This window comes from Orbicella faveolata, unplaced genomic scaffold, assembly GCF_042242905.1.
Source record: "Orbicella faveolata isolate gen_17 unplaced genomic scaffold, um_ofav_v1 contig_34, whole genome shotgun sequence".
Lineage (NCBI taxonomy): Eukaryota > Metazoa > Cnidaria > Anthozoa > Scleractinia > Merulinidae > Orbicella > Orbicella faveolata.
In genome coordinates, this window is record NW_028301563.1 from 29,965,370 (window position 1) to 29,992,500 (window position 27,131).

The 27,131-nt window shown below is 42.5% G+C and overlaps 4 protein-coding genes and 2 pseudogenes across 4 annotated transcripts in view; 3 read left to right on the plus strand and 3 right to left on the minus strand.

The window, feature by feature from the left end:
- Positions 1–27,131, plus strand: part of LOC110048534 (uncharacterized) — a 78,955-nt gene that overhangs the window by 19,912 nt on the left and 31,912 nt on the right. Inside the window, exons 11-16 of the mRNA XM_089272377.1 lie at positions 1,374–1,424; positions 2,376–2,429; positions 5,442–5,597; positions 24,714–24,764; positions 25,093–25,146; positions 25,677–25,832. Coding sequence (XP_089128503.1) covers positions 1,374–1,424; positions 2,376–2,429; positions 5,442–5,597; positions 24,714–24,764; positions 25,093–25,146; positions 25,677–25,832 — 522 coding nt within the window. The remainder of the gene's footprint in view (positions 1–1,373; positions 1,425–2,375; positions 2,430–5,441; positions 5,598–24,713; positions 24,765–25,092; positions 25,147–25,676; positions 25,833–27,131) is intronic.
- On the minus strand, positions 10,438–13,259 carry LOC149105711 (uncharacterized; annotated as a pseudogene).
- On the plus strand, positions 16,936–17,656 carry LOC149105712 (uncharacterized). The gene has a single exon (XM_089271591.1). It carries the CDS (start codon positions 17,199–17,201, stop codon positions 17,622–17,624), a length of 426 nt encoding a protein of 141 aa, XP_089127717.1. The 5' UTR covers positions 16,936–17,198; the 3' UTR covers positions 17,625–17,656.
- Positions 17,656–18,713, plus strand: LOC149105713 (uncharacterized). Its single transcript, XM_089271387.1, has 2 exons — positions 17,656–18,505; positions 18,636–18,713. The coding sequence occupies exons 1-2, from the start codon at positions 18,053–18,055 to the stop codon at positions 18,711–18,713; spliced, it is 531 nt and encodes a 176-aa protein (XP_089127513.1). The 5' UTR covers positions 17,656–18,052.
- LOC149105714 (uncharacterized) lies at positions 19,813–20,858 on the minus strand. The gene has a single exon (XM_089271805.1). The coding sequence runs from the start codon at positions 20,558–20,560 to the stop codon at positions 20,003–20,005; it is 558 nt and encodes a 185-aa protein (XP_089127931.1). The 5' UTR covers positions 20,561–20,858; the 3' UTR covers positions 19,813–20,002.
- On the minus strand, positions 20,691–22,377 carry LOC149105715 (uncharacterized; annotated as a pseudogene).

Here is a 27,131-nt window from a genome sequence, read left to right on the forward strand (position 1 = left end):
ACGGTTCTTTATTGACTTTATTACTTGAGGCCTAATCAGCCACATCAACCCAAGAGTAAATAAAGCTATGTATGTATCTGAAGTCTGACCGTGCTCGCAAAAACATGCCCACAAAAAATCAAGACAGACCAGAGACTCCAGGGACTTTGACCAACCACCTTGCCAGGAGATTGGCCAGTCACGCATCCACATGGCATGTGCCTCTCCAGCAGGGCCCTCTGTCAATACAAAACGCTCAAACAAGACCAACCTTGGCAAAATTCCCAGCCATACTGCAGACAAAATCAAGTCTAGCTAAGTGAAGGTGTCACTAACCTTCTCCCTGCTTTTGACGGCTGGCCGCCAGAACCACTAGCAGATAGGCCATTTTCTGGGTCATGTTATCTACACAGTGTGTATGTACCATACTTAAACATTAAAACTCTCCTAGTTGAAGCCTTTTATAGAGAATACAGTCGAACCTCTCCACAACGGCCACTGTGTAGAGACGTGGCCGTTATGGGGAGGTAAGAGCGTAATATGACACCCATTTTAGCGGAATGCAACATATTTTAAAAAGAGAAATGCCTGTTTTGACATATACATACATAACATCTTTTAAATCATATAAATAAAACAGATACTAAACAAAAACAGAGACCAATTGCAACGACGCGCGGTACGGATCAAGTTTGTGACCATTCACAATAAAAAATGGCCAGGGACTCTATATACACTGTTCGTCAGTCGTTGATTAACTGGCCGTTGTCAAGAGGCTATTTTCAATGGGCAGCTGGGACGTGTTTTAATGGCCTTTGCCCGGCTGTGGAGAGGTGACTGTTGTAGAGAGGTTAACCCCATCCAGACCCCATTTCTCGTTTTTCTCTGCCCAGGCGAAATAGGTCTTCTGTGTGCTTTAATGATGATTAAGATTATTACCGACTTAAGACTATATTACACACATTCTATAGGGAATTCCCAAGAACAACTCGAGGATCTAGACCGTGTAGGAGAAATCGTAGATAAATCAAAGTTCTCTTTGACTGTCTTTTTGTGTACATATCTTCTTGGTCGTTTTTCAAATTGTCATGTTTTTCTTTGTATGCATAGAATATACATACCGAAGAAGTAAGTCGCTTTGTAACTTTAAAAAACAATACTAGTCATTTTCAAGATACACTTGTCGATTGGAAAAATAAAAACATTTTAGCCACGTTTATGATGAATGTTATTCTATATTTTATTCGCAAGGCTACTGTAGAGAGGGTTAACCCATCCAGGCCCTCTTTATCGTTTAATTTTTCTCCGCCCAGGTGAAATAGGCGTTCTCTGTGTTTTAAAATTAATGGTTATGATTTTTACCGACTTAGGACTATATTACTCACTTTCTATAGGGAATTGCCAAGAACAAGTCGAGGATTTAAACCGTGTAGTAGAAATCGCAGGTAAATCAAAGTTCTTTCTGACTGTCTTTTTGTGTATATATCTTGGACGTTTCTCAAATTGTCAGTTTTTTTTTCTTTGAATACATAAGATATACATACCGAAGAAGCAAGTCACTCTGTAACTTTAAATACAATACTAGTCATATAGTAAATGGTTTGAACCCAGGAGTATCTTTAGTTCGTAGAGTGTGATCGTCCGGGTGGGGGTAGTTCTGAAAAGAACTGTTGTTGGTGACTGACGTTTCGACAACCTGAGCTGAAGTCATATTCAGAGTCAAGTGAATAGTTTTTGTCAGTCGATGATGTTATAAGTCTGGTCCGCTGAACGTGACTGGTCAGTTTAGCCATGATGGTATGGGCTGCAAGACTCGTGTAAAGTTTGTCATCAGTCATTGGTGGGTTTCGATCCATCTATTGTTAGTCAAATTGGTCGGGCTTTGGTCCGTGTATTGTTAAGTCAGTCTGTTAGAAAGCCGTTTGTCGGTTTCGTTTCCGTCACGGATAAGTCGTTTGTAAGGGGCTGGTAGTTGTTGACATCTCTTAAGAGGCGTTTGTTCAAGGTGACGAAGCTTGGCAGTCAGAGCATTTGATCTTGCAAACTGCTCCGATTGCAAGGCTTCCTACATTGGTGAGACTGGCAGAAACCTTAACACAAGACTGACTGAACACAAACGAGCCAAGAGAAATGGTGATGCCAACAATCACATTGTTGTACATCATCAACTGACAAAACCACAACATTGACTGGGACTCTCCTCAGTGCTTAACCTACAGTACAAACTATTTTCAACGACTGACCCTGGAAAGCTGGTACACTAAACTAGAACAAACGCATCTTAACTACGCTCAGGAATAAAAAATCTTAAGAGCAGATTGCTGATAAATTAATAGTAAGGGTCGAAATACATCTTGAACAGCAAAGACTAATTCAGATTTTTGTCGCGTCATTAGATATGAATCCGACCGTATTACAAGGAAGTGGTTTTGACCATGATACATTGAGAGGTACGAAACTAAACCAATATCAAAGTATTGCATTTATTTTGCAGATTTGCAATTTTGGAAGTCAGTTAATTGTTAATTACCATCAGAGTTAATTGTGCGAATCTATTATAATTTAGTATTATACAGGCACGAGTGTTTAACTGGAAAATACGTCACTAGTAAACTTCATGCGAAACCATATGCAGCAATTGAATGGCGTATAGACTGTGAGCAGTCTCACTTTAAGTCGAAGATCGGCGATGGAAGAACGCAAACCAGAAACAGGAGGGTCGATCAGAGACGCGCGTTGAAACCGCAAGCCGCGAGTAGCACAGACTTCGGAAGACGAGCAACGCCTGTGCTGCTAACCGCAGTTCGTTTGCGTTTTTCCTCGCAGATTTCCGGCAAAAGAGGGATTGCTCGCAGTCTACTGAAGTGGGGTATTTTCCATATTGATCGCATTATTTAATTTCCCGCTTTTTCACGGTTGTTTGCGCCAACAGTCAGTTCAACTCTAAAAAAAAAAAAACAAAACGAAACAAAAATTAGACGGTGATTTAGGGATATGAATTTATTTTCTCGTGTTAAAACAGTATTTTAGTCAAAAACCGAGCTACTGGAACATTTTCTTAGAGAAAAACATGCAAACATGCAGTACACTTTTTTTAACCCATATCTCAACAACATCGTACATGAACGTGACTAAACTCCAAACACAACACACAAATAACAGTCATTAGTATAGAAGCAGTGGATGGTCCAACCAAAACCTCCTCTTAGTTTTTAACACAGGCTCAAAGATTTATTCGTATTTCCTAGGCGAAAAAGTTAACTGGAAGAAAAGTTACGTAAAAAACCGCAGAACGTGCTCCGATTTTCTACAGAAAAATATTGTAAAATAGCAAGCATCAAATCTGTCATAAATAGAAGTTAAAAGTAAAACCGTTGACTCGTCAGTCAGGTGCTTCCTACGTTTTTAAGAAACGCTCAAAGCTAGGAAAGGAAACATCTCGTAAATGTTATTAAATCCTATAGAGGAAGACTCAAAGAAATCTTTTCAAGGTATGATATGTAAATTAAAATAAGGTCAAATAACCTGTGAAATTGGGAACATATACCAAGACCTGAGAGGAAACAGAACTAAATGCCAACAACTTTTTAGAAAAATTACAGTGAAACACGAACACTGACCAAAAAATATAAAGAAAACCTTTTTTATTTAGGTTGTTTCAAACAACGTGTCAAATTGAAGACATAAAACTAGAAAGCTAAACAAAAGTTACGTTACAGACATGACATCAACAAGACAAGTTGACCGCAGCCTAGGGGCGTGATCCACTGAACCATGGCCAAAAAATTCAGGGCTGTCTGAGGTTCAAAAGTTTCTTGGTGGCGAATGGATTGCGGCGCGTACAGACAGTCTCGTTCTATTCCACTCACAAAAAGAGTTTCGCGCTCTTAGTTAAAAGTGCGGATGTTGGATGTTAGAGTTAGATGACGATTTCGACTTTATCAACTGATGATATAATTGTGCGAGCTGTTTCATTCGTAGAAATTTAACCCTTATGACAAGTCATTTTGAGCAAACTGTTCCCAGATATTCGCCGGCTGAGTTCAAACACCACTTTCGAATGACGAAAACAACATTCGAAATTCTCTCAGGAATAAACCGTTTTTAACAGTCAAAACATACACTTAGCTTGCGAAGCAGCTGCCAACCTGTTGTAAGTGCACATGAATGTACTAGTAACACTGATAAATCCGCTGTTAACAATCCACAAAATCTGCAGTGATAATTGTTTTCTTCCATGTTGAACATAGAAAGTATACCGCCAGCTACTGGAATTGAGAATGGGTCGGTCAAATGGAATGCTCAAAATCGATCGGACTGGCCCAACCGAGAAAAGGTCCACGCAAAAGGTGAATCGGCTTTTTCGAAACTTTTCTTGTTGGACCGAATTGATCCATTCAGTTTTAGACCGAGATTTCCGGAAATCTTGGTTGAATGCATGGTGCCCTAAATTTTAAAATCTAGGCTGGCATCTAGATCGATCTACCTTTTACCTTCGCCGTGAGAAAATTGGTAAAAAAAAAAAACTAAAAAAATCATGTGGCTTGCAGTTCTACTAAAACTACTAAATGGAATTAAGCCCGAAGACAACGAGAAAAAATAAAAATAAAAAGAGCAAGCAAACTTTGGTAAATTAAAATGTAAGTCAGGTAATGAAAACACCAGCTGAATACGAAATTGAGACCCTTTTTCAAGCCCAGACGTAGAAAGTGTTCAATACAAAACTTAGCGAATTAAACGCCCGTACGAAATTTTGTTAGTCAATAAAAGAGGCTAGAGAAATTGAAACATTCCTGTCAGTGAGTTCGACCTTCTTCTGAGCAAAGTTTTCATCCATATCCGGAAGCAAAATGATAGTGATTACAAACTGGCTACCTGAGCGGTCTTCAGCGAAGTGAAATTGTCTGGTGTAACCGTACCATATAATAAACATCTTTTTAACCGAGCTTAATCGGTCTGTATAGGGGAATCTTGACCTCGGTCATGCGTACAGAACGAACGCAGTGAGGTCTGTACTCACGGCGTCGGTCAATATTTTTCCATACAAATCTCCCATTCGGCAATAAGAACGAAATAATAAACAGAACAATAGCGGGATCAGTGGCTGCTACCATGGCGTTAACTCAGTGCCACGCTTTTATTTACTTATTTTTCCTTTTTTAAAAAACTTTTATTAGGATGAATTACATGCAAGGTAGGTGAAATGTTTGACAGTATCTGGTGTCATCAGTCGTAGGTTCTTATGTCTCCAGGTCTCTTGTTATTTTGTGCAATTTCTGGCGATCTTCAGTTCCTGGCAATTAGACTCTGATAAATGTAAAAAGAGCTTGTGATGTCTACAAACAGATCGGTTGCTTTCCAAAGGCGAGAAAAGAAAACTGTGATTGCACTCTCTTAAGCTCAAAAAATGATGTTTAAAATTTCCACTAATAACTCCTCAATACACTTTTTGATTCTCGCAGTACTCACACATTATGTCAAAGGAAACATCCAAGAGAAGAAAAATGACTTAAGAAATGCGTTAAGTTGCTACACTGAAGGGATTGAAGTGAAGTGCAAAGATGACAACTGGAACTTCAAGCTTTACTTGAAGAGGTCGCTGATTCATCAGGGACTAGGTGAGTTTAGACTGCATATTTGTTTTCCGTTGTAGCTTAGTGAGTTGAAATATCTAACTTCAGATTGTAAAAACTAAAAATGTACATTTTGATTCTCATAAGTTTCTTTCTTTGTTACTGAGTCCTGGTCATTTGTTCATACACCACTTGATGATTTTAGTTATTTCTACAACAAGCTTGGGTAATTAAGAATCAATATTATAAGAAAAATTAGGTCTTCATCACTTCTTTTAACTTAAGTGGCGAGAAGTTAAGACGAAAGCCGAAAGAAAATCGAGCAATTTCAGGTTTTAGTGGACAAAAATCCACTACCAGAATAATTTTAAGTATTTTACAGTCATTTTTACATTTTCTTAAAGCTAAATACATAAACAATTGCCTGAAATAACACCGAAAACAATTTCCCATGGGAACCTGTGCAAACACAGGCAAAGTTTCATCATTAGTTTCATTTCACCAGTAGTTTCAAGTGTTTCATACGAAGTTCAACATTCGTATTCCACGTTTGGTGTTGCTAGAAGTGATTTTTTTTTTTTTTGAGAAGATATTTAAAACACTCGTACAGAAGTTTGCAATACAATGTAAATAATCTTGGTACTAGGTTTTTGTCCTCTGGTTACTCGAACTTCTGGCGTATTCCTTGTTAACACCAATCTCATACCTTTATATGAAAGCTGCCTAATGTAATAGTGTACCAAGTGCCAAATCGAGGGCTTTCATGGAAAGTAAACTAGGCTCCTAATAATGAATACTTCGGCTAGATATTTTACTCTCGCAGTACCATTCCCTACTAAGAACCCCTAGGGGTATAAAAGGACGACCGGGAATTATTCAGGCAATTTAGTAAAACACCAATTGAAGAGAAGTATCCTGAGATGGACAACCTTCTTATTTGGGGCCACCTTTTAAGCAATCATGCTTTACGCTTTATTACGCCTCTATTCTTTCCCGGGGGGACTCTCATATAAAAAAGGACAAGGGCGCTCGTCGCACGTGTTAGGGGTTAAAAACGTGGTTTGGTACCTCTTTGGGTGTTCAGCCTCAACAGGTCCACAGCAGGAACTTTTGCAATACATTTTAGGGTATTGAGCCGAAAAAACATGACATGAGATAATATGTTGTTTTGGAATTGGTACCTCTTAGGGGTGAAAAACATTTCAAGCCAGACCCACAAAACAGAATCTTGTACCTCTTACGGGCTCTTTTCAAAATTTCAGACCAGCACCCCCGTCTTTTTTATATTAGAGTAGCCCCGGGCGGTATCCTTTATCATTCACTCCGCCCAGGTTAAATTGCCCTCTTAGCACTATCAGTGTCTATAAATTTTACCGACTACATTACTCATTTTCCGGAGGTAATTTTCAAGATGCACCCGAGAATCTCAACCATAAACAGTGGAAGCTCTCGTAAGCCGACACCCTCGGAACGCAAAAAAAGGGTTCCGTAACTGGCGCTGGCCGCTTACGGGAGCTTGCCCAGCCAACAGTTAACATTGGGAATGCAAAAAAATACCACCGTACCGCTTCAAATGACTTCTTTGTTTTTGATAATGACGATAAATGTATTACAGCGGACAGCTCGTAAGCGGAGAGCTCTACTTAGAACCGCCCTCACAAAGTCCCGTTTGAACTCCCATACAAACTCTGTATATACTCATAGTCGCGGACACGTTGAGGGCTTTCGATTTAGAGTTTTCCTTTGTTTTCAAACTCCCGTAAGCGGACACCGGAAAGGAAATACCATGCATATCGCATAGCATTGCAGTTAGTATTGCAGTTAGTTCACAATTATTCCACGACACACATAGATGATGAGGGTTCTGGCACAGCAGTGATAAATGGGGAAGAGAACGGACAAAATAAGCCTCCCACGTTCAACTTCCCTCACTTTGCTCGGGAGTTGAACGTGGGAGGCTTATTTTGTCCGTTCTCTTTCCCATTTATCGCTGCTGTGTCCAGAACCCTCATCATCTATGTGTGTGTGTGTGTGTGTGTGTGTGTGTGTTACGCAACAGTATAACAGTATAACAATAAAATTGCGTGACTTCGCGGTCCAGCGAAGCTGTAATGTCTGTAATCAATATGCGCGGATGTGCCACAGAAAATATTTACTTGAAGAAATGCCTGCACTGGTATATACACAAAAGTGTGCCAGAATGTTTTGTTCCAATTGAAGAAGTATCTGCACAAGTATATACGCCGAGATGGCAGTCGCAAGATATTCGTCCGATGTTCTGCAATCAAACAACTGTCAACTTTCCGAGGCCATTCAAAACCTCCCTCCAGAGCTTCGTGAGACAATTTACAAGGAGTATCTCGCAATAAAAAGGAGGCAAAAAAAGGAAATGGGTTGGGATGAGGTACATGATGATATTGAAGAAGCGCCCTTCTGTGAAAAACGATCAAGAATTGTAAAGGTCATGTTTTGCCGTAAATGCAACTCCTGTCGCCTAAAAGGACTCTGTTACGAGTGTTATAAAAATGGAGTAAAACACTATCTCGGCTACCCCATATATGACGAGAACGACTACGCCGAAATCATTCAGAAATTTTACTGAGCGGCGACGATATTAACCTTCATTCGAATCAATAGTTTTGTTTTGAAATCTGTGAGTTGCGTGACGTTTTTTCTCAGAAAGACTGGAACCAAATATTTATATTTCCCAGGCCCTTGGACGAGCAGTACTGAAAACATGGAGGACAACTCAAGATTTTTTGTTTGGGCCGAAAAACGAACCAGAACAGAATTTACAAAAAAAAATACGCTCAGTCAACGCGCTGTAAGTTATTTTAACACCACAGAAGATGTCGAAGTGATGCGAGCAGGAGAAAACGAGAAAATAACAAGATTTGATCACAGCGTTCGATCGATCGTAACATGTGATATTCCTTGAACAAGGGGCTCAATCGAGCCCGTTTAAGTTTTCTCTGCTTCTCGCATGGCTTCAACGACTTGATATGTTATCTTCTGGCCTCTTTCTGCCAAACTGGTGTAGAAAGTTCCATGAAAATAAAGCGAATCGCGTGGAAAAGCACAAGCATTTTGGCCTTCAGAAGTACTGTTGGGATATAATTTATTCAGCCAATCTCTAATTATAGCTCAAGTATGACATCATCTCGCCCCAAAAGTGCATGCGTATGTGTAAAAATAATGCGAAATTTAGGCAAAGGGCAGATAAGCTACACCACAAGTGATAGGAGAGGCAAATGGATCAATATATATAGCTTGCAGCATTATTCTTTTTATTAGCAGGCAAATGAAGGTGCTTTTGGATGTGAGGGTGGCCACCTCTGATTCCTAATACGGCACGTACAGGCGCTTGTTAGGGGAACGGGGTGAGGCCGTCAACGGCGATAACCCCGGGTGAACCCGCCCCGGCCCAGTGGAGAGTGGGGGGTGCTCAGAGATCCCTCGGGATCTCAAACTTCGTTCCCAGAGGTAAAATGGGAATTGACAGCCGCCTTGTCAGCGGCGGGAAAGTCCTAGCCGGGGCTAGGCAAGAACAGCCAACGAGCACCCCGCGACAGGGTTTTTGCCCTTTTGTGTGGCCAGTCACGCAACGTCACGCGTGAAGGTAACGCGGTGTAACACAATCATCTGTTTTTTATAAGACTTAGAGATAGTTTTGTGTTTTTTCGCTCAAAATTTAGTTCAAATTTGTGCTGGACTCCGCAAGTTTTTTTCTAAATTCTTGCCGAATCTGGTTTTTTATTTTTTCAAGATCTGGCTGGCGTGAATTTGTTTGTTTTTGCGCAAAGTTTGAGCGTAAAGTCTCTTTAAGTTGGCGATATTTCTGCATTTCACGTGTGATCAGTTAAAACTCCGTGTCAGAAACACGATTATCATTCAGAGCTTGTGAGACAGAGCTGTTTATCGAGTCATGTTTGGCAATAGCCAAAGAATGGATTCTCGAGTTTTAATTAACTTTGCGTTCAAACTTCTTGTTGACAACGGACAGGCCAGTGGAAGCTGCGCCAGATAAAGCTGCTATCGCGGCAACAGGCGCGCCGATAACAATTCCAACACCACTAAGTGATGTTGCAACAGCCCCAGAAGACAGAGCTGCAGTAACGGCGCCAAGGCCAACCACGGAATAGTGAATGGCTTTCCGGACTTTTTTATATTTTTTCAACACAAGCCTGTAATGCTCAACCTCAACAGATATTTCTTTTTCAATTTTACTTATTTCAGTTAGCCGGAAATTCTCGGCATTTGTCGTTGCGAGAAGGTTTGGATAGATTTGTTTATTTTCAATCCCGGCAGGCGGCGCGCTTGGTAATACATTTGCTGAAGACATTGTATATAAAAAGAAATCTAATTTAACTCTAATTCAAAAAGAAGCGGGAAGCCCTTGAAATCAAAGAGTTCGCCATTTTCATCTTTGACGCTAATAGTGATGCTATTTATAAACCTGTCTGTAGAGCAGTCACGCAAAACCTGTTGCGGAGAACCATGGTAGCTTACCTTTTCAAAAGGCTTCCCTTTTATATCAAACAGGGCTAAGACATCTGACTTTTTGCTATTGAACAGATTCTTTTCTTTGTCGATCAAATCACAATGAATAAAATATGTAGTTGGAGATGTAAGCCTTTTTACGAATGTTATAAGATTCAACTTTCGTCCAATACCAAGCAAATTGGCTAAATCACGATCAAGTTCAATCGGTTTTGTCCCAAAATTTTTGATTACAAGCTGGCCAACAGGTTGATTTATTTCTGTTTCCAACTGTTTATAGCCATATTTGTCGAACAGACCGTCTATTTCTTTTGCCAAGCTTTCTAAATTATAATGCCCTGGGAGTAATTTACTAATTGATAAAGCTTTATCTTTTTCTCCCAAGGAGGCTGAACCTTCGTTTTTCAAAGTGTCCCAGCTGTTGAATAAACTACAAGATATGAGTTTCATGAAATCAAAAATCAAAATCTACGTCACGCCTGACCAATATTTCACGACAAAATTCAGAGAAATATTTCAAAAAACCAAACTCAGGCATACTTCTGGAGCCAAATCAAAACACTGGTTAGGAGGGCCTGACATGAAATATTGGCCGCAACAGCTTAACTTTGCTGTTTTCTGCGCGACACAAGGGTGTGGAATTTCTCGCGACATCTTTGACAACGGGATAAATCTCCCCCCGCAGATAAGAGCTTTTTACACCTTCCACGTGTATTTCACCGTAAGGCGCATTTTGTACCAGCTAGGAGGTATTCAGAGCATAAGCGCTTTGCCCGGAGATTCGACTTTCAACCAATTCAATAATCATTATGACGTTGCTTCGTACAAAAGGCTATGCAACGAGTTCGGCATAGATCCCTCGAGCGATTTTCGCTTCACGCACGGGGCAAACCACGGGTTTGGAAGTGTTTACGTCTATGCGGCCGGCGCGTCGAAAACTGACTACCTATACCCGGGATGGAACAAATTCAGTGATGAAGGTGGGAAAGCTATTCAAGGAAACCTGATTTATTACATTGAGCCGGGTGCCCCTTCTGATACCCAATCGGACTGGTTCGCGCCAAACACAGCATCTGGTTTGACGCAGGCGGGCTTGTCGAGAATAAATCAGTCAATCGAAGTCTTTGTTTAGTGCATCCTGGGCGCGCAGGTGAACGTGAGAAGTAGCATTCTCGGCTCTGGAGGCCGAGCAAAAGAAGCCCAAAGCGAGTTTCTTGTTTTGGTGGAAGACGCGATCAGACAGCCCGACCTGGCCGAGAGCGTGCAAAGTTACCAGCTCGCGGTGGATCAAGCGAAGGTTAGGCTCAATCTTGCTGTAGCCCCCATAACCTGGCTTATGCCCGCGCAAATGATAATCAACACCGAAAGCACGGTCGGTTATAACAACAAGCTGAAACAGGCGGTCTCCGGGATGAAACTAGGGGTCAACAACGAGGTAAACCCGGAGACAAAAAAAGCTGCGCTCAAACTAATGGCAGGCGGCCCGTCAAAAATTAACCCTCCCAACAGCCATCCTTCCAACCCGATACACAAAGCCGCAACAGCCGAATCAAGGAAATCAGCTTCGACCGAAACTCAGCAAGCACAGCCAACGGTGCAAAAAATAGATTCCACGATTTCAGAAAAAACACCGCAACACGAAATTAACAAAACAGCTGTCATTATTGGTGTAGTAGGATTCTCGGCTTTGCTGTTCATGGCTTGGCGGTAAAGTTAACGCCACTTCTTAAGATATTTTTCGAACAAAAAGGCCACCGCGGCAAGAATCAGCAGCCAGGTGTGCTCGGCCAAAAACCCGAGGGCTTGGCCCGCAGCTTTGAATAGAAAATTCACAATCGATCCAATCAGAGGCAGCAGAGAACCAAGTTTCGCGCCAATATCTTTTACGCCTTTTCCCAAAGCTTTGCCGGTGGCTTTCAAAGCGTTAGTGATTGAACCGACGACAGCCCCGATTGTGACCCCCACAGCTAGAAGAATTGCAGTGACCGTCACGCCATATTTTTTGAAGATCTCTTTGATTCTTTCCAAGAGAGGCCGCGTCCTTTCTCTTTCCGCAATCTGAGTTTGCAAACGCGCGAGCTCTTCGTTTCTTTCTTCCAGTCTCTCTCTTGCGGCTTCTATGTCGGAGGGCGAGGCATTCTCATCTTGGATGATTGCCCGGTCTTCCTCGTTTTGGCGCTGCAGATCGCTTTCCTGCTCTTTTAGATGATCCAAAGGCTTTGTGCTGTTCACCCTTTCTTCGACGGTATTTCTTTCACTTCTTTTGCCGCGATTCTTGCTTTGATTCTGTCGACCTTTGCCTGGGATTTTTCTTTGTTTTTTGCTTGTTTTTCAAGCGCGGCAAGTTCGTTTTTGGCATTTTCAAAATCGGTTTGATAATTTTTTTTCAGCAGCTTTAGCCTGCGGGTTTCTGCTTCAGTTTCAAGACTGGTTCCATGTTCTGCTTGAAGAGCGTCAATATGTTCCTGAGTTCTCTCTCTTTTTTGTTGAAGCTCTTGCTTAGTTTTTTCCAATTTTTCTTTTTTTGCGGCGAGGGCCTTTTCCTGTTTTAATTCATTTTCAGCTTCTATTAGTCTTTGCTTTTCTTCTTGGATGGTGTCGCGGTCTTCAGCTATGATGTCTTCAGCTCTAGGCCCCAGAGCTGCTTTTATTGCGTCTGTGAAATTTTTTTGTAACCCTTTGTCGCCAATCTTGAAAATTTTGGACTCACCCCCCCTGGGGCCAAATGAAGCGATATCAGATTGATTACCTTTTTTGCTGAAACCAATTGGGCCCAATTTTTTGAAGTCTACCTTCGGGAACCTTCTTCTGATAAAATATTTTGCACTTTCAAGCATGGCCTTTTTGTCATCGGGATGCATGAAATCACTGAGCAAAGGGATTTCTTCCAGAAAAGAAGTGTCAGGCAGGCCGGACTGCTCGTGCTGCATAGTACGCATTTCCGTTTGTTCACCCCTGTGGTAGAGGGCGCCAGGTTGGTAGGGAGTGGATTCCGCACCTGGTTGAAAAGGTTGGGTTCTTTCAGCCTCTTGTTCGTCATCGTCGTGGTCAAGCTGATTGTCAAGGTCCGGGTCTTCGTAACCAAATTCGCCGCCGCCTTCGGCCATAGCAATATATTTCAATCCTGTTATTTTAAATTAAAAAAAAATCGCCGGTGTATTATACAATGTCAGTGCCAGAGAACCTTCGCCCAACGTACAACAAAAAGACATTAGCGCCATGAAGGCCAAGCGCGAGGTCAATCGAATCACCTTTGGATGCACTGAAGCCAGCCCCGACGATACGCTGTATGTTTCAGTGCCCAAGCTGAAGGAGAACGAGGGTCTGGTGCCGGGCTCGCTAGCGCTTCGCTTTGACATCGACCTTTCTGGAGGACACGCCAAAAACTTCCTTGTCCAGAACGTCACGCGGGCGCTCGTTGACAAGCTGGTCGTGAAGTTTGGAGGCACTAGCCTGCAAGACACGGTTGGATATGACATCTACAAAATCTTTGAAGACCTTTTCCTTTCGCAGGAAAAGCGAGACCTCGTGATTCTCGAAGGGATTCAGAGCGAGGATCTATGCAAGATCCGCTCAGGTGCGGGAGACAAGAAAACCTCGGGCGTCGACGCTGAAAACAAGCTGAACGAGATTTACGGAAGCAATTACCGGATAAGGCTTGACCATCAGATCGTAACTGACCACGGCGTTTTCTACCCCCAGGCCCTTTACAACGACCTCATGTTCGTTGTAACCCTTGCACCAGCTTCACAGGTGGTCAAAGGCTCTCAAAAAACCGAGCTGAAATACAAGCTGACCAACATCCGGCTCGAGTACGAAATTATCCGCAGCAAGACTCTGGCAGACGAGGCACGCAGCGTTTACTCCAGCGGCAAAGAGTTCACTTATGACCACGTGATGCGTTCCAAAGTGGTGTCTTTCAAAAAAGAAACTGATACGAGGCTCAACATCAAGGTCGACGCCCAAAGAAGGTCACTAAAAGCCCTCCTCCTACTGTTCATGGAGCCGTATGATGGGGGGGCCAGAGATTCAGAAAAATACATCTTCCCGGATCTGACGAAAGTCAGCGTCACGATCAACGGCTCGCCCAACATGCTTTTCAACGACGGCATCGAAGGCAATGACATGTGGGAAGAGGCCCACCGCTTCTTTGGGAAAGAGAAAAATAAAATCGAGCACATGAATGTGACAAAGTTTTACACCGATGATAAGTTCGGGCTTGTGATTGATATGCACTCCATGACGGATCAGTCGATGCACGGAAGCGGCACGCGCATTGTGAACAGTACAGACGGTGTCCAGCTGGAAATTGAGCGGAAAGCCGAAGGCTCAGGCGACGTGAAATGCCATATATTCGTAATCTCCGACTTCCAGTTCAACATTGTGGACAGACAGCTAGATTCTGTGCAGTATTGAATATGAACATGGACCCAAGCAAGATACCCTTCAACGCTCTCATTGTGGGGCCGACTAATTCAGGCAAATCAAGGTTTGTGGTGGACCAGATCTACGGCACTTTCCGCTTCAAGTTCGACTACATCGTTCTAATCTGCCCAACATTCGCGCACAACAAGACCTACCACAGAATTGGTGAAAATGATCCAAGAATGAATGTGATAGTATGCGAGCAGCACGACGTGGAAAAATGGTTGAAGCTAGTGAGATGGCTTTTCGAGGGCGCCAACACGCTCATAATGCTCGATGACTGCGCAGCCTCAAAAGATGTGAAAGAGCGTACAGGCGAGCTGGTGAATCTCGCCTTTTCTGCTCGACATATGGGCATCAGCGTTTGGGTGCTGACTCAGAAGATGACCGGCATGACAGCTTCCTTCCGGGAGAACGTGGCGACGATGGTTCTCTTTTATACCCCCTCGGCCAAGACCACGAAAGCCATTTTTGATGATTACGCTGGCGAACTCTCTCAGGATGAGTACAAAGGTCTGATTTCAAAGCTGAAAGAGCGGAGGTTCTCTTATCTTGTCTTCTCGCTTCGCCACCCCTACGGGGTTAAGATATTTTGAATTTAAAAAAATGAAAGCTGTATATATTGTTGCACAAGGCGAAAGAATGTCAGCTGAAGAAGAGACTGCGTTTGCAGAAGTTATGAAACTACTGGAAGCCGAGCCGTCGAGTGGGCCAGCCGGTGGTATAGTGCCAACCGCCCCGGGACCTGACGTTCCTGCTCTTCGCGAGCAGCTGGCCGTGCTGGTATCCACAGGAAAAGCTAAAGACGCCATCGGAGTGCAGTTAACCCACGAGCAGGTGAAGCGCCTGAGCGACAAAGATGTCGAGAAATACACCAAACGCTACGAGACATACGTGGGCTCAAAGACAACAGAAAGCCTGATCGACAGCTTTATTTTTCTTGCAACTAAAGCGGTCGGAATGAAACTTAAAATCAAAGACATCGACGCTTATCAAAAAGAACTCAGAAACGACTACATCTTAAACAAAGAGCTCTCCAATCTGGCCGGCAACCTTGCTTTGAAGTGCGGCCGGTTTCTTGCTGCGGCCAACGCGGCGCTGATCACCGCAAAACATATTGATTTTAACTCCCATTTGGAGAGAAATGCCGAAGTGAAATTGGAAGAAATTCCGCAGCATTCCTCAACAACTGCTGAGGAATTGCAGACAAATTCTGAGTAATTTCTAAGCATTATTATATTTGCTCAACATACGCATTTGTTTCAGAATGTCAACCGAACAATCCGAGAGCGCACCTGCAGTCACGGCGCATTCGCAGGGCGATATCACACAGCAAGCGACAACTCCAACTGCAACCACGTAGCGCGCAAAAAATCCCAAGCGTGTGGTTGCTGGCAAAATGGTTGCTGAAAGAACGCGGCTGGCCAGGGAACAATAGAAAAAAGCCGCAGCTGAGGCTTCTATCCTAATCGCAAGCAACAGGGCTAAAGCCACCACAGCGGCCCCCGAGCCAGCTCCGACTACAGAAGGCGAAAGCCCAAAGTGCAGCCGTGAAAAGAATAGCAGCCTCAGCACCACCCAATGGCTTGCTGTTGGCAGCTTAGTCGTTTCACTGGTCGGGATTTATTTCAAACGTGAAGAGCTCAAGGCTGTATTCGGCAAAAAAAACGCCTGAGCCCGCGCGTGTTGAGCCAGAACCCGCTCGCGCGGCACAGGCAAAAAAAGTTTTAAGACAAATGGATTAAACATTTGCACATGTAATAGATTGACATGAAGAGAGTTGACGTTCCCCAAATTCTTATCTCTTTCTCCGCCATTTTTGGTATCGCGCTGGTATGGTACGAGTTCAACGTAAAGGTTTTTCATACAGTCCGCGATCTTTTGAGTGCAACATTGCATGACGACAAGGCCGCAGAAAACTGAGAAAAATCGAAAACACAGAAAATCAGAAAACGCAGAAAACGAAGAAGATATAAATTATTTTTCGTTTTAAACTTTTGTTCTTTCCTTATTATAAGTCAACTATGACCACCCAAAAAATTCTTGTCAATACCTTAAGGGATGATTTATTTTCTCTTGGAAAATTGCGTTCCGATGGGGATCCAGAAAATGCAAAAAAACTTTGTCAAGTTCTTCTTCATGCACATGACCCAGACGTGACTGTAGAAAAATTTGAAACTATGTATGGCGATTTTTTCAGTTATCTGGGGAAATACTATATCCCCAGAATCCCAGAAAACGTAAACGCCGCAAAAATTGCAGGAGAACTTTTTGGCATTATTTCTCGAGAATTTGATGTCAACAATGGCTCAGAAGACGAAGAAGATCCAGAAGATGTAGAAGATGAGGAAGACCCCACAAAAAGGCTTGCCCAACTCTTAAGAGAATTGAGTAAAATCAGTTCGACATAAATTAATTTTGTTTTAAACTTTTGTTATTTTCCTTATATCAAACGCTACCATGTCCGACAACAAGCTTGTTAAGACCATCATGGACGCCGCTACTATCACTGGCTTAGCCGCTGGCATCGGTTGGGCCGCAAAAAAGGTTGTAAAAGAGAATTTTACTTCTGATCCCAGCAGCAGTGCGATGAATTACGTGAAGTTCACCGCCGTCGTGGCGGGCAGCATTGCGCTCAAACAGTACCTCGAGGACCAAAAAATCCTTCCCACCAGCGTCTGAAATTAATGATTTAAAAAAAAGACTCTGATATATAACACCATGGCAAGCATCGCGATTATGGTTGGTGGGGCTGTGTTGAACGCCACGGGTTTTATCGGAGGCAATTATCTGGCGAGGGAGCTCGGCGGGGGTGACAAAGCTGCACTTGAAGAAAAAGAGCGCCATGATAAAGCTCTCGAGGCGTATCAAGCAGCTTACGCCAAATACACGCGCGACCGAACAAAACTTCTTGACTGGATTGCGACTAGCGCGCAAATAAAGGCGGAGGCCAAGCAGAACTTCACCAACACTGACTATGCCTTCAAACTCTACAACCAGGCGCATCCTGACGAACGAATGATACCCCCCAAAGAGCCCAAGTTCTCAGATTTCTATCAACCAAGCGAGCAGCAAAAAAATGGTGAACTTATGTTTGTGGGCGCCGGGGCGCTCGCTTTAGGCTACGCAGCCTTCCGGTTCCTTTAAACTTCTTTTACTCCTCCTTATAGTAACGCTATGGACGCAAACTCGCAAAGATATACTACAGCCCCGGGGGCTACTGGAAAGGTATTGCTGCGATCAAAAAATTAGCCGAAGCCGCCAAGGTACCTGAAGAAACCGCAAAAAAGTGGCTGATCAAGCAAGCGCTCTGGCAGATATTCCTCCCCGCGCCGAGGCGAATTCCTCGGCCGAAATTCGATGTTCCCACACCCAACTCGGTCCACCAGGCGGACCTTCTTTTTCTGCCGCACGACAAACTGCCCCGCGGGCGAAAAGTTTTCAAATATGCGCTGACCGTTGTCGACGTGGCCAGCCGCTACAAAGAGGCCGAACCCTTGACTTCGAAAAATTCTGATGAGGTCGCCCAGGCCTTTCAGAAGATTTACAAGCGCGCGCCTCTGAAATGGCTTCAAATGCTGCAGGTTGACCCAGGGCGCGAATTCATGGGCGCTGTCACAAAAGAGATGGAAAAGCACAAAACATATATCCGGCGCGGGCGCATTGACATTCACCGTGACCAGGCCATTGTTGAACGTTTCAACCGCACCCTGGCTGAGCGCTTGTTCGGGCACCAGTACGCCGTTGAAATGCGACTCCCTGAGGGCCAGCGGTCCACTGCCTGGGTGAAAAGACTTCCAGAAGTTGTTTTGGCTTTAAACAACGAGGTAACAAGCCTTATCGGCAAGAAACCCGCCGTTGCCATCAAAGAAAAAGCTGTTTATGCAAGGCCATCGACATCTTATTCAAGGCCTGTTGGGAAAAGCGAAAAAATACTCCCCTCCCTTGTCCAAGTTCGTTATCTCTACCAACCCGGAGAGCTTGAAGGTGGTGTGAAAAGAGCCACAGATCCAATCTGGTCTTTGAAGGTTTTCAGCATTGAAAGATCTTTCACCAAACCGAATCAACCCGTTCTCTACTATTTGCACGACGGTCCCAAGCGCGGCTTCATGCTTGAAGAACTGCTGGTTGTCCCTCCAAACACACAATTACCCCCAGAGCAACTTTGAAACTTCGGCTTCCAACTCTCTAAGTTCATCATCTGTGAATGAAGGCAATATATCCATGTTGGTGTAACCGTAAGCTTTTGTATGGATACCATCTTCGCCTATCCATCGCTTTGAATGCCATAGATCTCATGCCCCTCGCTTCGAAGAATGTTCATTCCATGCCATTGCTGCTTCGTACCAAAAAGCGTTTCCTTGTACTGTTCATGCATTATTTGTTTCTTGACAACGCTCTTTTTTACGCCCTTTGCTTTTTTGATATTTTTTTCGTCCGCCTTCAAGATAGAGTACATTTTCGGTCTCAGACACACACACTCTGCTATGGGGTTCCGGCACATTCGTCTTTCATTTTGCCCAAGACCTTTTTGTTGGTGTTTGAGTGGAGTTGATGCTCCTTCGGGTAGTCGCTCGTATCATACAGATTTTTGTTCGTTTCGATGTCTTTGTAGACGCCGTCCGTTTCAATCTCAAGCAGAAGGCTGTCGGTGTCTGTGTACAAGAGCTCGCACCTTGAGCCGTATTGCTTTTTTAGCTCCTTGTAAAAGAAGTCGTACATCAGGATCTTGCTGTTGTCAAGGATCGTCATCCCGGTGTAGACCGGCTTGTTGAGAAACAGCGTGCTTTTTTGCATGTCGATTCCGGCCAGGTCTTTTGAAAATAATACATGCCTTGAGTACAAAGGGCTGCCGATCAATTTCCTTATTTTGTCCGTCTCATTGCTTCGCACTGTTTTTATGTCAACACGGTTACGCAGATTTTCCATGGTTTTGCCGAAAACCGAGTTATTCATGAGCTTGTAAGAGTTCTTTTCAAAGTCGCTCTTTGCGTTTTTCCCGAATTCTGTGTTCATCCGAATGTACGGCTCCATCCAGCATTCTTGTTCGAACTCCAACAACTTGTGCACGCGCTTCAGTTTCATGCCCTGCTTCAGATAAAACTGCAAGTTTCTGTAATGCACGACATAGTTCCTTTTGTCCTCAAGTGTCAGCAGCAGCTTCTTGCTCTCCGGGGGCTTCAGCTCCAGGTCTTTCATCAACCTCTTTTGGTATTCTGACAAACTTTCTTTTTTCACGACCTTTTTCTCCGGCGCCAGGGGATAGCTGTTGTGTTCCTCATGCAGTTCTGCTGGATATTCAAGATCAACCTCAAGAATCCAACCATTCCTTGCGTTTTCTTTTTTCTTAAGGATCACCTCCTCTGTGGGCATAACACGTTTCCATTTGAAATCTCTTTTCGGGAGGGGCTTGCTCATTGCCCATCCGTAAAGGTTGTTTGCGTCGAGATACATGACGTATTTTTTTGGCTTGCTTGGGTCATAGTCCGGTACTTGCGGGTTGTTTGCTTTGGCGTACCTCTCGCTTACCATAGAGATTCCGCCCCGCATTCCCCTTTCCACGAATAGATGCATATCATAGTCTGTGAATAACTCAAGCTCGACCCCGTCTTTTTCAAGAGCGCGTCCCAGGAGAGGCCTGGCGACGTGAAATAATGCGCCGGATCTAACCCGTACTGCTCTTGGCACAGGTTTCGGAAGTTCTCAAAAATATCCTCCAAAAGTGCGACATCCGTTTTCACGTAAAGATCGTGATAATCGCCCAGCGTTTTGCATTCGAAAGCCTCCCAGACAGTCTGCGCGTGCGCGTACTCTTCGTCTGTTATGTGCTCGTCGTTCAGCTTGCTGTAAAACCTCTCTTTGTCCGGAAGCCTTGTCTCGCAAAATCTTTCCCATGAGTCCATGTACTCGTAAGGGTAGATCCCTTTTTTGTAAAGCAGGTCGCTGCCTTTTGAAATCGTTGATATTATTTTCAATGACTCCTTCGGTGTTGCGCTTACAAGTGAATCAAGGCTTCCTTGCAAAAAGTTCAAGCTGTCGATGAAACGCAGACCTCCAACTGAAAATGTGATGTATTTCTCCATGTTGTTGGCGATGCATTTCACCTATTTCTGCAGCTGTGACATCGCTTGCATTAAATGGTGTGCGTCGTAGCCCCTAAGGTTGTGGAATACAACTGGTATTTGGTCCGTCTTGGGATTTATTCGCAATTTGTTATTGAAGTAAAGGGTTTCCACAGAACTTACAATTTTCCTGTAATTTCGCTTCCAACTGGTCTTTTTTGTCTGTCAATCTTTTTAGCCTTTGAACACCCCGTTGCTGCTCTTTCTGTGCTATGTAAAAACATTTTTTGTGGCCTTGACCCCAATTACTGCATTTTTCACTGCCTTCTTCACTGGCTTCTTCAATGTTCCAAACAGGTAAAGCATCTAAGAATTCGTCTTTTATCAAACTTTTACAAATATGGCAATCAGTTGCTTTTTTGAATTTTTCCCAGTCTTCAGCCGTCATCACAATCGGCTTTGCTGCGGCCAAACTCTCTCTTATTGTCACCTCTTCCTGCAGAATGTCACTTAAAAACGTTCCCACCGCGTTTTCACCCCTGTAAACCTTTGACCCTGAAACTTCACCGTCGCTTCTCACAACCATGTAAGAATACCCGCATGCCTCATGCCTTTCGGTCTTCTCTGTGTAGCTTCGTTGATTGTTCTCTGGCCCACGCTCACAGCCTGGAATCTTTCTGACTAAAACCTCGAAGTCCGCGTATATCACGTAGGGCATCTTCATCTGTTTTTTATGATTTTGGAAAGAAAGGGTGTTTTTCCCCTCCTCTGGCATCTCGATCCTTGTCGGCACGCCGTTCACTCCGTTGCAATATTTTGTGCGGCTCTCGAGCAAGTCTGCTCTTGAGAAACCAGTTAAGCACATCACGCAAAAGTGCTTTGCATTTCTGTTTTTGCTCTGATCGAAGAGCAAATCGTTCAACCGTTTTACACAACAATAGTGCTGAATTTCCCCTGACTCAATTAACATCAGGTTTATCCACCGCACCTTCGCCTCTTTTTTTGCTTTTCCTGTACACAACCACACAATTGTCTTCCCAGCCAAATACATTTATTGCGAGGTTTGCGTTTTGCGCCTCAAGCTTCTTTATTTGATCAAATGGTGTTGGGAAGACAATGCCTTTGTAGTTAATACCATCGTTAACCGGATATTTGCTTGGTCTTTGCGGATTCTTTCCACCTTTTGGAGGGAATAAAGCGGCTCTGAGTGCCCACTTCAAACATTCGTTATCCCTGTTTTGCACGTTGATTATTGCCTTCTTTTTTGCCAGTTTGGCTGGAAGAGGTAAATAGGTTCCTCCGCGAAGTGGCTTATAGCATGCGACATTCACGTACGCAATCGTTATCCTTTCAATTTCCCATCCTGATCCCTTCTCAGACCAGTGCTCTATTTCTCCTTTTGCTTTTTCAATGAATTCGTCAAATTTTTGTTTTATGTCGTCCTCCTCATTTCTGTTGAAAACGTGCGTTTCGTTTTCTTTAAAATAATATTTCCCAGGTTGCGTTTCACCGTTTCTTTCTTTTGAAAAGTTTACATCTAACCCAAAACTTACTTTTACGATTTTTAACTTTTTTATTTCTTGTTCAACCAAATCAGTGAACTTTTCTTTATTTTCTCTTGCAAACATTAAAAGATCTTTATTGTTTGGATTTTCTTTAGAAACATCCATTCTCCAAACGCGAAGCCATCCCTGAAAATTAGTTTGGGATATTTGAAACCCGTCATATAATGCAACAAAATCTTGGTCTAACGGTTCGGGAAGGTTCCTGTTTTCCTCATTCGGTATTCGTCCGTAAAACATTTGCAGAACATCGGACGAATATCTTGCGGCTGCCATCTCGGCGTATATCCTGGTGCAGATACTTCTTCAATTGGAAAAAAATTCTGGCACACTTTTGTGTATATACCAGTGCAGGCATTTCTTCAAGTAAATATTTTCTGTGGCACATCCGCGCATATTGATTACAGACATTACAGCTTCGCTGGACCGCGAAGTCACGCAATTTTATTGTTATACTGTTATACTGTTGCGTAACACACACACACACACACCTAGATGATGAGGGTTCTGGACACAGCAGTGATAAATGGGGAAGAGAACGGACAAAATAAGCCTCCCACGTTCAACTCCCGAGCAGAGTGAGGGAAGTTGAACGTGGGAGGCTTATTTTGTCCGTTCTCTTCCCCATTTATCACTGCTGTGCCAGAACCCTCATCATCTATGTGTGTCCACGAACGCGCGTTGGATATGAGATGGCAGATAGCGAACGAGGCGCGTAGCGCCGAGTTGGCTATAATCTTTGTTTTATTAAAAACGCCCCAAAATTAAAGAAACCTAAACTAAAATAAAAATAAAAACGCTCCAAAAATTCACGCGTACCCTTAGCATATTCTCCGAGTATTGTATGATGGCCCATAACCCATGATGGCTAAGCCATGAAAACTCTCAAATTGCATTATTCGATAATCCAGTTTTTAATAAAGTCTGTATATCGCCTGTTATAATCCATCAAATATTTTCGCTCGCACGCGATTGGTCTAAACGCGTCACGTGACCAAATACTCCCCAGCTAAGACTGGGGAATATTCGAGAATATTCCCCAATTTTCAAAACTGTGCGTGTTGCGAAAAATATTTGAAGGATAATAAACACAACAGCCTGCATTTGACTTTGAAAATACGCTCGGATATTTGTCCTTGGACATTATCTGTTCCTCAAAGCTCACAGTTTTCCGTTACGCTCTCGGAAAACTGTGAGCTTTGAGGAACAGATAATGTGCGAGGACAAATATCCGAGCATGTTTTCGCGCCAAATGGAGGCTATGGTTTATATATCGCATGGTACGGCAGTTATCTGTATACAGTTATCGCCGTTATCAAAACAAAAACAAAAAAAACATTTAAACGGTCGCATTTTTTGCATCCCCAATGTTAATTGTTAGCTGGGAGAGCTCCCATAAGCGGCCACATATACCTTAAAATCTAGTGTCCACTTAGGAGAACCATTCTCGTAAGCAGTCGGCTCCAGTTACGGGGCGTTTCTTTGCGTCCCGAGGATGTCTGCTTACAAGGTCTTCCACTGTGTTTAGGTAAAAAATAGGCAAAAGCATGACAAAAGCTGACGTTTTTTCTGTTTTATCAAAATGAAGTTATTTGTGGAAGTTGAGCTACATTTAGCAAACAAATGCTCACTAGAAGCTTGGTTTCTGCTGCAGGCAGAAATTTTTAAATTTTTAGAACCTTAGAAACGCTATTTTAGGCATTAATTGTCACAGATTTTTGCACTACTGTGAAAGCCGTCAATAAGGTTATATTTTGAGTGGCCCCCTTTTTAAACACCATATTTTTCACCCGCCCTCCTCCGTTTTAAGCCATAGATTTTGGCATGCACCCCCAAATCCCACCAGCCCTCCCCCACCTTATAAAAAATGAACAGTCCCTAAATTGATGATTTCGTTATTCCTATCACCTGTCTGCTTGATTATATATTAATACTGTAATGAGAAATTAGGTCTTCTGCGCATCTTTTAACTAAAATGGCGTTAACACCAATTTCACGCCTTTCCTTTTATGAAAGTAAATTCTGCGTTATTAATTAGAGCTGCAGTGGCCTAATGGTAATAGTGTGTTGGAAAAGAGTTAAGATCCATTCCACGGCTCAATTTCAAACTTTAATTCTCTTACAACCCGGCACTTACAGCAAACCAAAGACAAGCGTGGATTTTCTTTCAAGCAGAAGCAAGAGGTCTCGCATAGCCAATAAGGCTTAGCGAGCGCACATGCGTCACGTCCTGTCAAGCTCACAAATGTCACGCTTACAAGTTCTAACATAGTGTACCGATGCCACATTGAGAGCTTTCGTAGAAAGCGAGCCAGGGTCCTCATGTTGAATTCTTCGACTAAATTTTATACTCTCGCGGTACCTCCTTCTCTCCTATGAAGCTCGAGGGATATGAAAGAATGATCGGGAACTATTCAGGCAATTTGGCATAACGCTGTAGAGGGGTCCCCTAAGATGGACAACCTTCTGATTTAGGGCTACCTATCAGCAATCATGCTTTACGCTTTTTAAGGTCATCTACGTTATCATTTTACGCCACCCTAGTGAAACTGGTCCTCTAGGTACTTTCAGTGACTATGATTTTTAGCCACTATATTACTAACTTTCCAAAGGGAATTTCCAAGATGCACTCGAGGATCTAAAACATGCAGAGGAAATAGCAGGTACATCAAAGTTCTCTCTGATTGTCTTTTTGTGTATATCTTTCCTTGTTCTTTTCGATCTCAAATTTTCGGGTTTTCTTTGTATACATAAAATATACATAGAATATACATACGAAAGAAGCGAGTCGCTTTGTATCTTTTAAAACAATACAGTCTTTTTTAAGACACAATTGTCGTTTGAAGATTGAGAACAGTTCAGCCACTATTATGATCAATAATTTTTACTAGAAATACAAATCTTAAGAACAGATTGTAGATATATTAAGAGTAAGAGTCGCGATACATCTTGACAACAAACGACTAACACATACTTTTATTGCGTCATTAGATAAAAATCCCAGAGTTTTACAAAACCTTGGTTATGACCATGCCGAGTGGAGAGGTGAGAAAAAAAATAAAAAATACTGCATGAAATTATTTTACGTGTTTGCGATTTTGGAGCTAAGTTTATGGTAAAATTTGCAATTATTTATATTTATTCCCATTCGGAATGACCGGAATTTTCTGGCTAACAAATTTAGTTGTACTATGGTTCACTTTGGTAAAAACTAAACAATATTTGACCCTGTTCCATTATTTACGTCTACGGCATTAAACGCTTTCAATTAAGTGCCGAAAGTTGTATCCAGAATTGCTTTGATTTCGCTTTGCTATGTTTTTCAATTGGTTTGGAAAACATTCGCCTAATGCTCATCTAATCACTGATACAAAACCATAGCCAATCACAACCTGGTCATGTGCGTATTCCCGCGCTTGTAACCGTTTTCTTTTATTTTCCTTCGCGTTCTCGTTGCTTTATTGTGTTAAAACATTGTTAACGTTTATTGTGACCACTTTAGTTTGGTTTAACGACAGTTAACACTTAAATAAGCTCACAAAATAGCTTTTCAATTCGCGTTTTGATTCTCTCAGCAAGAGTACAATTCCTCAAAGGAGAACTAGAGCACGTTAAAAATGACTTCAGAAAAGCTTTAAGTTGCTACACTGAAGGAATTGAACAGAAGTGCACAGATGACAGCCTAAACGCCAAGCTTTACTTGAGAAGGTTGCACTCGCATTGTCATCTGGGTGAGTTGACACGATTGTTTTTTTGTTGTTGTTTTTTTTAAATGTTTGTCTTAAGTGAGTTAAAATATCTCAGTTCAAAATGTAAAAAATATAATTATATATATTGTCCATTTTAATTGCTATACATTTCTTTAATTCGGCTACTTCGGAGAATTTGGTAATAGATCGTTTGATGATTTCGTTGTTCCCATCATCTGTCTGCTTGATTAAGTATTAATATTGTAACGAGAAAAAGCCAATGTCACGTCTTCCATTGATGAAAATGATATTGTTCGTTATTGCTGAGAGGTGCAGTGTAATTTTGCGTATTAGACGCCAGATAAAGAGTTTCATAGAAAGCAAGTGATGGTCCCCATGTTATATTCTTCAACTAGATATTTTACTCTCGCAGGGCTCCTCCTTACTAAGAATCCCTAGGGGTATAAAAAAAGGGTAACCGGAATTATTCAGGCAATTTGGCCGAAAAGCTGAAGCAGAAAGCCTTTGATGGACAACCTTCCCATTTGTAAGCCAGCCATAAACCATTACACGACCCCACAAGCTTTGAGCTTTAATTCTTATCGTGTTTAAATAAAGGATATGTATGTGTGTATGTGTGCGTGTGTACGTGTATTGGTGTATGCGTGTATGTATATATGTATCATGCTTCATGCTTTTGTAAGCCACCATACAAGAATACTTCATCTACCAAAAATGGTGCTACACAAGGTTCTGTCTTAGATCTCTTGTTGTAATGATCAATATTTTCATCAGTGACTTACTTTACTTCATGTAAGAGGCTCAGCTGACAAATTACGCTTACGATAATCAGCTCTGACGCTGCTGTTGTTGAAAATGTTCTCATCAAGGAACTTGCGATTGTGCGTAATTAGTGGCGAAATAATAGGATGATCCTAAACGCTAAAAGTGCAAGTCTCTGGTTCTGCTTGTCGCGTAAACCCAATATTAATCTGTCCTTGTGTGCTGAAGGAGTAAATATACCACATAGTAGTTCTTGATGACTCACCGAAGTTTGAGAATTACATTACAAAAATCAGCAAGAAAGTCGGAAAGCAGCTGGACGCATTTTCTAGACTGAAGAACATATTATCGTTTCGAACTAAGATATGTCTCAGTCTACATTGTGTAACTCATTCATTATGTCTTATCTTAATTATTGTTCCTCGATATGGCATCACTGCTTAGTCTAATAGGAAGAAACTGAATAGGTTACATAAAAGAGAATTTCGTTATCTATATATACAGCGACCAGTCTTCTAAAGCTGTTTCTCTCTCTAATCGTATTGGTTACAGTGTTGA